Consider the following 13411-nt stretch of genomic DNA (forward strand, 5'->3'; position numbering starts at 1 on the left):
TCAAGCAACTGGCCTTCGAATATTGGAAACAGTGTTATTAGCAACCAGAAATAAACTTGGTAAAATCTAATAAAATTCTATTTATTGTGTAAATAAATTCTCATACGATTAAGAAGCATACATTTTTACATTCATATAAATGTTTAGTTGAATTTTTTAAATTATAACGATTAGCAATTCATTGACTATATTTCACAATACTAGTTGCATAAATTGAATATAATATGAATAAGCCTTCAATTTCCATAAGGTGATGCACAGCCAAATAAAAACATATTCCTGCTAGAACGTTCTTGGATTCCCCCATATAATAAGAAAATTGTTCTCGAGATTTTAAATCATAGAAACTTCAAGAATATTTTGTTTTCATGGATTTGTTTGTCATGAAGTTTCTATACTTCATGGTTTTCATATTATTGCACAGTGAGAAAAATTGTGAACTGGGAAATTCAGATGAAATGGGACCTCTTATTGAGGGAAACTTATTTGAAAAATTGAACTTATCAATGAAATTATTTCCCCTAACAACAATTCTGATGTATGAAAATGTAGGTTTACTAGTTAATTGGCTCAACATTATTATCAAATCATCACACAAACACCATAATAAATGGAATGATCAAGTAGTATTTATCATTACTTACAGGAATTTATTTATTTTTATCATTTATTCAACGTGTTTCACATTAAATTCTGGGTTGATATATTGAGAATATACTGTTGTGAAATAATTAGACCACTAGAAAAACATGATCTTCAGTAAAGTTTTGTGGATATCATGCAAATTTAGTCTTCAAAATAGTCTTAGTACAACTTCAAATTTAGCACCAAAAGAATTTGACATTATATATCATGTAGATTACCCATATTTTATTTCGACTCTCTAATTTCATTGTTGTGTTATTCCATACAGAAACAATAGCTTGAGTAGATATCGTATGGTATAGGGGGCGTTTATATCACAACTCTTACTGTTATCTCAACCTGATAGTCCACGTATTTCTTTCCCAAAAAGGTGTGTGACGTTGATAGTCTCTCATATTGTGCCGTTCATACACTCTCACCCCAACAAAACAGTAAACATCTACAACAATCGATAGTAATCGACTTGAGATAACAGTAAAAGTTGCGACATAAACGCCCTGTACCATGAGATATCTACTCAAGCTATTGTTTCTCTATGGTTATTCTGATCAATTTCCGAACGTTTCACTAAATATTACAAAAGTTTAAAACGATGATATTTGAGATTTCATACTGAACTTTCCCTCTTATCAGAGCAACGAAAATTATACTTCATTCGAGTTTTAAATGTAAAATTTAACACAACTGACAACTATTCCCAAAACATATCTCAACTTTGAATCTACTTTTCTTGCAGATAGCAAATAAAAAACTATTAGAAATCTTTGACATTGAATAGCATATAATAAATTATAGATAACTCTGTATTTCTTATATTTGTTTTCCAATAGATTTTCCTCGGGTTAAACTTTCTTCTTAATTTATCGTCTATACACAAGCCGCCATTAATCACAATTTCAACTTTCCAAAACAACTATTTTCAGAATTTTCCAACACAACATTCCACTTGAAGCTTAAAACAACATTATTCGTCATTACCAGAAATTGCCTCACATTTTTTTATTTCCAGTCAAAACACACTTTTTACATTTTTTGTCTCTATCAACACAACCCTATTTTCATTTTATCTCTCTCAAAATTTTCAATCTATTTCTAGTAATAACTTCTCAAACTCATCTCCATCACTTTCTCACAAATACAACCCGTTTACAAAATTTACATAACTATCAATATACAAGTAATATAGGCCCGATTCCTAGGACACTTATTAAATGTGATGGTCTATTAAATCCATATACGTTTAATAGCTCACCAGAATTATTATAAGTGACCTAAAAAACGGTCCATAGTGTATTTGGATTTGAAAATTATACATATATTCAATATATTATCATTCATTTATAGTGGGTTGAAGCAGATAACTACTCAAATTTACAAACTAGTATGTCAATTTTATAATCTAAATATTTAAAAATTTAAATTCTAATCTAATCGAAACTGATCAACTCGGCCGTTTGAGGGGGTTCTTGTTTTAGGGGTTCGGGGGGCTGCTGATTTTGGGGGGGAATTTGCTGCATATTTTGTTGGGGCATTTGTTGTTGATACACTGGGGGCATATTTGGGGCCATACCATGGATAGCCATCATCATCTGGGGGCCGGTCATGATTTGGCCCCCTTGTTGGGGCGCTCCGACGCCATTTTGAGTAGGGGCTGTGCCCCCCTGTTGGGATTTGGGGCTCATTGGAATGCCGCCCATCGGGTTCTGTCCCAGGGGTGCCATACCCCCTTGAGGTAAATTTTGGGGTGCCATTGTTCCTTGAGGTAAATTTTGGGGTGCCATTGTTCCTTGAGGTAGATTTTGGGGCGCCATGTTACCTTGCTGAGGCAAATTTTGGGTGCCCATACCACCTTGTTGGGGTAAACTTTGGGGTCCCATACTTTGAGGCCCCATCACCCCTTGTTGCTGTAAACTTTGGGGTCCCATAGTCTGAGGGGGCAAACTTTGGGGCCCCATACCACCCTGGGTTTGTTGCGTCTGCATTTGTAGTTGTCCAGGTACCCCCTGGGTTTGTGGCCCCATCTGGGCTGCAGTGGGTAGCGTTTGGGGCTGGCCCATTCCCGGGGCCCCCCTGACACCCATTTGGGGGGGCGCGCCCATCACCATGCCCCCAGGTTGCATCATGTAGGGCTGGTTTTGGGGAGGCATATAGTTTGGTCTCCAATCTGAAAATGAGACAGTTATCAAGCCACTGCAATAGATCACTTGAAGAATCCATCTTTTTGGACCTAAGATACATAATATATTTACACATTACAGTCACTCAATTCAACCAGGTTTTCATCGCATTACTACTAACAACAGAAGAAGGAAAAGATTTTTTGTTTTAGGTTAGGTTAGCACAAACAATACAATAATCGGAAAAGAAAAACAGGCTCTTGCCCAAAACTTCTTCAATTTCCTAATTTAGTTTCAAAATTGTTCTTTCCTTTGTGCTAATACCCAGTTGTACCTTGGTTCTCAAAATCCTTCTGTACTTCCACTTTCCTTAATGTTTACTAATGCATGCTTTCTAATGTAAACAAGAAAACAGTTCAAAAATGCCACATCAATATTGAATAATACTAGCGTAGCATTTATTCTTTATTGATTCATACAAGTACATCATCAAAAATTGATTGATTATTTATTAAGGGCGGAGTTAGGACTCCAGGTCCTCTCTGCCACACAACCCTAGGGAGAGAAAAAATAAGGTAACCTAGTTCTATTCCTCTCCCAAATTTAGATAAGGTTACACTTAGTCCGAAATAGGTTGAATCTTGTAGTTGTCACTTCACAAAATGTTCAGTTCTTAATTTATTTTATTTTTTACAAAGAAGCACTGATTGGGAGAGAAAAACTAAGTATACTCCTTGTACTATTAATTATTTTCACAAAGTAGATTTCTTATACTATCTTTTCTCTATTATAATAGTTACATCACCCAGTTGGTGTTTGGTACTTTATTCTTCAAATTCCGTCTGTTCTATCTACTGTAGAGAATTATCACACTACTGTAGAAGACAGTATTTCATTACTGGTTAGTAATAAGTAGTACTTTTACTCCATTACTGTTTGTATAAATTAGAATTGGAACCGTTTTGGGCGTAAACCTGTGATACTTTTCTGTAAGTTGTGTAATTCTGAATGATTTAATAAATAAAAAATTTCAATAAGTAATTACTAGTAAGAATATCATGGATATATGACTGTTGTTCGTTTCCGATCATATTTACATGATTTGTAATAATTTTAATACATAAATAAATAAAGATACTGTATTGCATTCAAGTATTATATGCAGCATAGTATAGCTGCACAGATCAGTTCCTTTAACTATTCCATTACTTCAACTATGACCATCTATACTGTTGATATTGCTATAGTCAGCTATGCTTCAATCCAGATATACTCACTTTCCACAGTTTTCAACTCGGACTGAGACAAGCAACAATGCCATTATCTTGAGGTCGGGACATCCTATTTAATGCCTGCCGCATCCACACTATCGCCCAATGTGTAAAAATGACGACGAGCGCGAGAGTGTGGATGAGTAGTTTCCCAGTGATTGCCTTCGCTTGCCATAGCTCCGATTTTTGTCGAGTGGCCAGCCAAGCAATCACAAATGGCCACATGGCAAGACCAACGTGGCCAAGCTTACAAGCCACTTGGCCAGTGACTGGACCAACGTGTGGACCAATATGAGCCCTCTTCGTTACAAAATTTCTTATTGAAAAATACACTTTACTAAACACTGTACTATGTACTCCGTTTCATATCATAGATTGAAAACTGATTAACTCACCTTTTTAATTGCATTTTGGTGGTGGCAAGTACACTATAAACTGTTTCAAATAAGTGATTAGAAACTGATAGACTCACCATTCATGGGGTATTGATATCCAGCAGGCACTGGAGCTGGGGCGAATGCAGGATTGGCATGCGGATGGTTCATCACCATATTCATACCGCCTGGAGTTTCATAGCCCCCTGGAGAAAAATAACAGTTTTTAGTAAACTGTAGGAAGTAGAGTTCAAGTTTTACTTCAACTGGAGATCATATGACAGTTTTACTATCATATTACAGTTTTTATTATCTATGTTGAATAAAAAACTTGTCGATAAAAAATCAGACGATCCAGGATCGTTGAACTGAAGACTCAAGCCCTGGACACACACCGATTTATGTTCGTACGATATTTATGCCGTCCCTATGAATTCTATTAGATTAAACGGAACTTGACAACCATCATTTAATCATTCAGAATAATTACACAACTTACAGAAAAGTACCACAGGCTTATAAGCCCAAAACGGTTCCAATTCTAATTTATCATCTGTCTGAAATCATCTGTTCAATCCAATAGTATTTATAAGAACGGCAAAATATCGTACAAAAATCGATGTGTGTGTAGCTCGCCTCAGATCAAAGAGAGCCACTACCTCCGTAAACAAAGCCATAGTGCATTCTGGTGACGTCAGCACAGGTAGGGCTCCTACACCAATAAAAACGGGGGCGCGACAGTCGAAACCGACGACATTCGAGGCCTACGACCGTAGAGGACTGTTTTACAGTCCTCTACGGTCGTAGGCCTCGACTGTCGGGAGTGTACGAAAATTAGAGTGGCCTCAACTGTCGCCTAACGCAGGCGACATTTGAGGCCTCTTTTTCAGGAGTCCTCTCCCGTCGTAGGTCTCGACTGTCGGGGCTGTACAAAAATTAGAGTGGCCTCAACTGTCGCCTAACGCAGGCGACATTTGAGGCCTCTTTTTCAGGAGTCCTCTACCGTCGCTGGCCTCGAATGTCGCCGGTCTCTACCGTCGCTGGTCTCGACTGTCGCAGGACTCTTCTGTCTTTTGCCTCGTTTGACATCGACCATAAAAACACTAGCTGATATAGATCAGCTGAAATCAACAAATTTTTATTGGTGTAGGAGCCCTACCTGTGCTGACGTCACCAGAATGCACTATGGCTTTGTTTACGGAGGTAGTGAGAGAGCTGACCTCAAATAATGGGGAAATGGCAAGTAGGAAGAAGAGAATAAACATGTTGTTGCCCTACCTGTGCTGACGTCACCAGAATGCACTATGGCTTTGTTTACGGAGGTAGTGAGAGAGCTGACCTCAAATAATGGGGAAATGGCAAGGAGGAAGAAGAGAATAAACATGTTGTCACAATCACAAATTTGCGTCGTTAGGGCGAGACCATATTGGGCGTTTTTTCAGGCGCCTATAATCAGGAGTCAATCTGAAAGCTTCCTGCCCTGCCAACTCTAAAAACACCGTCTGAATTCGCCTCAAAAACCCTTAGGGCCGGTTTCCGAGCTCGGGATTTAGCTAAGTCTAGACTTTAAACAGCTGGAGTCAGAAAATTGGCTTTCCGAAACGGGGCGTAGTCGTAGTCATAGTCATATTCACGTTTCAATTAAATTTCAAAAGACTAGAAAGTTAAACACAAAATAAAATAAAGAGAGAATAGTGTAAAGTTTCAGCTATTTTGAATTATTTAAAAATGTTTAATTTCGTCAAGGTAAAACGTATCTATATATATAAAAGCGAAATGGCACTCACTCACTGACTGACTGACTGACTGACTGACTGACTGACTGACTGACTCACTCACTCACTCACTCACTCGCTCGCAGAACTAAAAATCTACCGGACCAAAAACGTTTAAATTTGGTAGGTATGTTCAGTTGGCCCTTTAGAGGCGCACTAAGAAATCTTTTGGCAATATTTTAACTCTAAGGGTTGTTTTTAAGGGTTTAAAGTTCGTCTTTCAGCATGTATATTCTTCTTCTCCCAATCTCTTAATTATAATTGGAATTTCCATATCATATGTTACTATAGAACTATAATCTAGATAGAGTACCTCTTCGAAACAGTTGTTAACTGGCAACTAAATTAATAATTTTGTCAGGTTGGCATTAAGTTGAGTTGACTTTGTTAGGTTGGCACCAAGTTGAAGATTTAAATGCATTTATCGCGGAAAAATTGATTGGGCACTGCTACTTCAATCCTGGGAATATTATATTACTAGCCGTCAGGCTCCCTTCGCTCGCCATATCCGTTTAGCAAGACGTTTAGTCTGGACCCCCGACTGGATTCTCCTAACATATGATAAAAATGCTCAAATGAAAAATGGAGGCGAGCGAAGCGAGCCTGCTGTTCTCATTCCTGAACGATCCAGACGGTGGTCCAGGGGGCGGAGCCCCCTGGCTAGACGGATATGGCGAGCGAAGCGAGCCTGACGGCTAGTCCAATTATAGAAATGAGAAAATAAAAACTGCGACTACGCCCCGTTTTGGAAAGAATTTTCTGACTCCAGCTGTTTAGGCCGGTTACAGAGCTCGACCGACCGTCAGTGCGGATGTACCATCCTGACCGTACGCATTGATGAATCAGTTTTACACATTCAGAGCTCGACCGACCGTCAGTGCGTATGCACCATCCTGACCATACATCAGTTTTTTCTGACTCACAAAATGGACGCCTTTACAGATTGTTTAATTGCAGGTTATTATCTTCGTAAACGAAAGATTAAAAGACATAGATATCAAGTATCACCCGATGGTCGCCCAAAGAGCATTTCAAAGGGAATTTAGTACCATTACATACATCATTGCTTGGGGTGAAGATACATTTTTCAACTACCTCAGAATCTCCATAAGAAATTTTGATGAGTTATTTCGAGCTTGTATCACCATTGGGAATACTTGCAGTCACTTTAAGCTACGGATCAAATAAATGTAGATAGTATTAATAATATATGATTTTTTCAATAAAAAATTTAGAAATGATTGAACAAATGTATAGAAAAACTCAGAATTCAAATATGACACTATTAATTGAATTCATTCATTATGCTGTTCAATTCAATATCAGCTGATTGTCGGGCAGAAGTGTCAGCACATTGGTTATGTTGCGATCGGGCTACTGATCAGTACAGCTCTGAAAGATTCTATTTGTTTCAATAGCGCGTCAGTCGACCGATGGAACGGATGCGCACGAGCTCGACCGATGTTATTCGTACGCTGTATAAAACGCATGGTCCTGACCGTGCGCGTGCGTGCCGCCAGTCCTGCTCTGTACGGATACATGGAATATCTATGGAAAAGACAAGCGCGACTGACGTACGCACTGACGGTCGGTCGAGCTCCTTAACCGGCCTTTAATTCTAGAAGTTAGCTAAATCTCGGAAACCGCCCCTTAATATAGTATTGACCTAAATTTCACTGAATTAAGAGGTTTTGGCACTTACTTCACTCAACTACCACACTATCACTTTCAAAACAACACAAGAAAGTTATCTATTGATTACATTATTTTTAATATATACTCATGTCATCTATGTCTTTAAAGCCCATAAATAGTGACTTGAAAATAACAAAAAATAATTGAAATTGTGTTACCTGGTATGGTGGGCTGATAAGCAATGGGATTATAGTTGGTAGCCATCATGTATTGCTGTTTCTGTTGCTCCTGTCTCATCTGCATCTCCCTCTCTTGCTCCTGTATACGCTGCAGGGCCACCTGACGTTGGTACTGCAAAACAACAAATATTTCAATTTACTTCAAGAAACTAAGACGATAAAATGCTGAACTTCAGTTACTCTCAAGAGACGTGACAATTGAATATCTAATAAATGGAGAATGAAATGAAAAATAAAGAGAGAATGAATTATACATTTTATACCCGTTCTTGAAATCCGTACTCTCATTCTCTCTGATATTAATTGGTAAACACCCCTTAACAACTTGGATAGGTTCTAAGGTGGGCCGTCCACTGGAACCGATTTCGTCCGAACTAGCATCGGCCGAAAACTAACGAACTCGTCCAACGATCCCCCAACAAAGAAAGCTATAGCTGCTCGTCCATTGCAACAGGTTCATATGTCCGTGCACAGCCGTCTCCGGTCGATCAATTTTTTGATCCGAATTGAATGGGATTTTCCGGCTCTATCCGGCCGAAGTCGAGCTGAGACAACATCATCCTAACCTCAAAATTGTTCCACAGTCTTGTCTGTTTTTGTTTTTTTGAACTTGTTTTATTTTATAAAGTTTTAACTATGGACAATGAAAAGTTTATAAGTTTGGTTTAAGAGCATGTTCCATTGTGGGATATGCGAGACAAAAGATATCATCGTTGTAATGTTCAAAGGAATCTGTAGACAAAGATTACTGAACAAATATGATCTGAAGGTAAGATTATTGTAATGAATAACTAATTTAGTGAATATTTTTTTATTCCATTTTCAAAATCTCAATATAATTATTGTTTATGGAAAATTTTGGTGGCTATGATAGTAATTAATTCAATATTTTTTTAATAGTTCAGCCAACTACTGAACTAGACTGACGTGAACGGTTCCAAGGGACGACCATATTCGGCCTATTAACGGCCGGCAGATTCGTCCGATCCAACGGCCGAACGGATCGGTTGAATACGGTTCCAGTGGACGGTTACCCTGATTCAATTCTCACTTACCTGCAAGTACTCTTGCTTCTTCTTGCGCATGATCTCCAGCGTGTGGGCCATCTGCATCTGTCTCTGTTGCTCTGCCTCTCTCCTCAACCGTCAAGAAAACTTGACCAATGTAAACGCACCTCAACAACTAGAATCTTTTCTAATACAATTCTCACTTACCTGCAAGTACTCTTGCTTCTTCTTGCGCATGATCTCCAGCTTGTGGGCCATCTGCATCTGTCTCTGTTGCTCGGCCATCTCTGCCTCTCTCCTCAGCCTCTCCCTATGTTCCTCACGCAGGGCATTCAGAGCTGCGCGCGCATCTTTCACCTGGGCCAGTTTGTCCTGTAGGCCTTCGTAGTAAACTGCAAACCAACATGCAAATAAAATTAGATTTTCGAAAACAAAATAAACTAATTTCATGGACTCCGAACACAATACTGAACTGAATGAACTTGTCAAACTACTGAACAATTTGAAATAGATGAGTCAGTGGTTTTTAGTAGAATAAGGCAAGGCGCACACCAGTTAGTCAAGACAAGACAAGACATGATCAGACACGTTTAGTTACAATACTTCACATTGTTGCTTACGAAGACATGTTTAATTGCAATGACTAATCAGTGTGTGTTGCGTCATAAGCAACTATGTGAAGTATTGTGACTAAACTTGTCTGATCATGTCTTGTCTTGACTAACTGGTTAGCGCCTAGCCTAAATGTTTTTTACTGTTCAGGAATCAGCTGATAATAATCAGCCAATCGGGGAGCTGATTCCCAAACGCCAACCCAATCAGTTGATCAATCAAACTCTTTATTCAATACATACAATGGGCTCGTTCTGTGTACATAGAATGTGGTAAATTGTCCGATTCATAATTTACCAGGTAAAAAGTTCCGCGTCCCATGGGAAGATTTTTGACAGATTCTGTACCAGAAACCAGTTCTAGTTCCAAATTCCTGCCTCACAGTCGAAGCCTGGTGAATTGTTACCGTTCCAACTATCCGAGTTCTCATTGGTCGATTGAATTTTGTAGTCTGCTTGCTTCTCTGCGCATGCGCTGATAGTTTACCATAGCATAGTCATAGAATACATAACCAACAAAATTATGTTTGATAACCATTCGTTAAATGAATTTTTCTCTATAGAAAATTTTGAGAGCAATGGAATGAAAGAAACGCACACTTTTCTAGACGGTAAGTTTGTAAAACACCTTTCTTCATTCGCGCAGCAAGTAAACGACATTTATGTTGGTGTAAATCAACTTAATAAGTGCGCGCCAAAAGCTGGAACCAACGATTTTGAAATGACGTTTCATGGAAACATTTTGCACTAGTCACTTGATGGAACAATTTACGATTGGAACTGGAACAATTTACTGTACACAGAATGTACACATTAATTAATTATGTACATGAATGTGTCATTGAAAATGAAAAATATATAATATATAATACAATCATCATCTAGCATATGAAATTTATCATAATAATTATAACAACTAATTCTATCAGGTACTTTTTACGTTTATTTTCAAATATGTTACTATCCCTTTCATCTCCAATACCACTTGGTAGATAACTCATAAATTTTATTCCTATATAGGACGGACTTTGTTTGAATTTTTCTATTCTGTGTTCCTTAAAATTAAGAATGTATCCCTCCGATAATCAGCCGCAAATCGAAGAGCTTCCTGGACTGCCGACACGTCCGCCACAAGTGCATAAACGTCTGGAAAACCGCTTCATGTGGCTCGACCCTTATAGGAATCCGCCTTAAGAGATCTTTTCTAGGCTCAGCAACTACCAAGGACCGAATTCACCAAAACGAAAACTTGGTTTGAGCGCCAGTTGATTCTAAATAAACAAAAATCATATTACAAAATCATCTTACTTACAACCAATTGCCGCTGAAACCTAGTTTCCGTTTTTGGTGAATTTGAGTCTAAATCAATTAATAGTGGAATAAATTATAAAAATAAACCGAGCAACCAACCTCGACTATCGTCCTGCTGCTGTATATACCGCAACAGTTTCGAGTGAGCATCAGTGATGCTCATAAACGAGCTCTGAACCGTGCTGTCGTTAGTGATGGCGCGACCGCGGCTGTAGTTAGACTTCATGCGGTTGACAAACACGTCGACCTGGTCCTGTAGCGACAGCACAAATTCGTCCAACTGAGCGTCCGTTTCCACAGCGCTACTGGCCCCGTTCTGCGCATGCGTGGCCACAGGGCTTTGCGACGTCACTGTTGGCGTTACACTGGTATTCAGCTGCAAACGGGTGAAATAAAAGTCTATTAGTACAAAATGTTGAAGGATTAGCATTAACACTGGAAGGGTAAATTTCAGAAGATAGATATAAGATTAAGATAAGATTCTTTATTTCGCATCCAATTTACAACAACAGAACAGCGCACAAAACTAAAAAAAAAGATAGCAAATAAGAATAATAAAACAATACTTAAGACAACTTTTCAACCGAATAAATATGAAATTTGCTGATAATACTAATTGTATTAATTCTCATTATAGGATGATGAAATGTAATCTAGCACAGCTACACTGTTTTACTAAAATACACCATAATTAATGCACGAAATAAAATACTGCATGCAAAGACCTTGCTGACAAGGTCACGTTCGCATTGCAGGAGCATCACTGAACAGAACTACTAGATAGTAGTCTGAAATATTACCACACTGGGACACACAGATTGGAGCTGACGCTACGTCATTCCTCCAATCTTGGTGTTCGAGTGTGACATAGGGCATCAGTTCTTATGGAGTGATCCGTGTGGTCTAGTGGATAGAGTGCTTGCGTAGCAGCATAGAGATCCCGGGTTCAAACCCTCTCATAACCAAAAGTTTTTTAACCAGATCACTCCCGTGTTATCGGTTGGGCACGTTAAACTGTCGGTCCCGGCTGAAGTATGACAGTCGTAAGGCCCATTGATGGCTTAAATTATATATTCAGGCGGTGGGACCTTCCCGCAAGGGACTCCCCACCAACAAATGCCATACGAGTTTACTTTACTAGTTCTTATGGATCTTATTGGATCAGGTTGGTGTCCCTAGTTTAATTATCAATATCGGGGCACCGAGCTTCGCTCGTTATTTATTTATTGACTTTTGATAAACCAAACACAATTCTTTAAAATTATTGGGGAAGTACTAACAGCGCAGCCCAAAACTATTTCTTTCCCGAATTTTGATTTATACACTATGAATAGTCCAGAAAGTAGGTTATGTTCCATACACTTGAATTCAGGTTCAATTTTCTGTTCAAACATTTCAAAACAGAAAATTATAATTTAGATTATATAAAAACCAAATTAAATAACAAAATAGCACTCACTAATCACTTGAAACTGTCAAATAATGATCAACTTTGAAAATTATGATATACTCTAGTTTAGGAGGATTATCATGTCATGTCAACAAATCAGATTATGTTGATCAAATCGATTAAATTGTCTAGCTACATAAAATAATGATCAACTTTGAAAATTATGATATACTCTAGTTTAGGAGGATTATCATTTCATGTCAACAAATCAGATTATGTTGATCAAATCGATTAAATTGTCTAGCTAGATAAAATTTCTCGCTGATTGATTATGATTACACAGCTGGAAATAATTCTGTCTCTCTCCCACACAGGCACACGCATCTTCTGTTATCGAGAGACGACGAAATTATCATCTGTCTTCCAAGCATGAATTATTTCCAGCTGTGTTATCATTATCAATCAGCGAGAAATTTTATGTAGCTAGACAATTTAATCGATTTGATCAACATAATCTGATTTGTTGACATGACATGATAATCCTCCTAAACTAGAGTATATCATTATTTCCAAAGTTGATCATTATTTGACAATTTCAAGTGATTAGTGAGTGTTATTTTGTTATTTAATTTGGTTTGTATATAATTGAAATTAGTTTTCCAAAGAATGAGAACTAGTGCAATCGAATCTTTAAATCATAAACCTACTATGTTCCAAATTTCGTGAAAATCGTTAGAGCCGTTTTCGAGATCCGTAAAACATAAATAACCAGAGTGTTCTAAGTCTATTCAATTATAAATAACCAGATATGAAAATAGCCAGATATAAAAATAACCAGATATATACAGAAATTGCTCGCTTAATATAATAGGATAATAACAACTAATAGTCCGCGACTCGCTCACACACCAAGAGTGGGAAAGTGAGATAGCATCGGCCAAGATATTAAAGATTGATAGATTACTAAAGAATCTTCCAGATTGATCGACTGATGATGACTAAATTTAAGAGCTAACAACCCAGCTGACAGCTGATT

The 13411-nt window shown here is 37.9% G+C and overlaps 1 protein-coding gene across 1 annotated transcript in view; it reads right to left on the reverse strand.

The window, feature by feature from the left end:
• Positions 1 to 436: 436 nt before the first annotated feature.
• Positions 437 to 13411, reverse strand: part of LOC111050976 (hepatocyte growth factor-regulated tyrosine kinase substrate) — a 44442-nt gene continuing 31467 nt past the window's right edge. The window contains exons 11-15 of the mRNA XM_039434971.1: positions 11085 to 11361; positions 9271 to 9455; positions 8036 to 8168; positions 4506 to 4613; positions 437 to 2809 (exon numbers count right to left, since the gene is read on the reverse strand). Coding sequence (XP_039290905.1) covers positions 2073 to 2809; positions 4506 to 4613; positions 8036 to 8168; positions 9271 to 9455; positions 11085 to 11361 — 1440 coding nt within the window. The 3' untranslated portion in view covers positions 437 to 2072. The remainder of the gene's footprint in view (positions 2810 to 4505; positions 4614 to 8035; positions 8169 to 9270; positions 9456 to 11084; positions 11362 to 13411) is intronic.

Source organism: Nilaparvata lugens, chromosome 8 (assembly GCF_014356525.2).
Source record: "Nilaparvata lugens isolate BPH chromosome 8, ASM1435652v1, whole genome shotgun sequence".
NCBI classification, from domain to species: domain Eukaryota; kingdom Metazoa; phylum Arthropoda; class Insecta; order Hemiptera; family Delphacidae; genus Nilaparvata; species Nilaparvata lugens.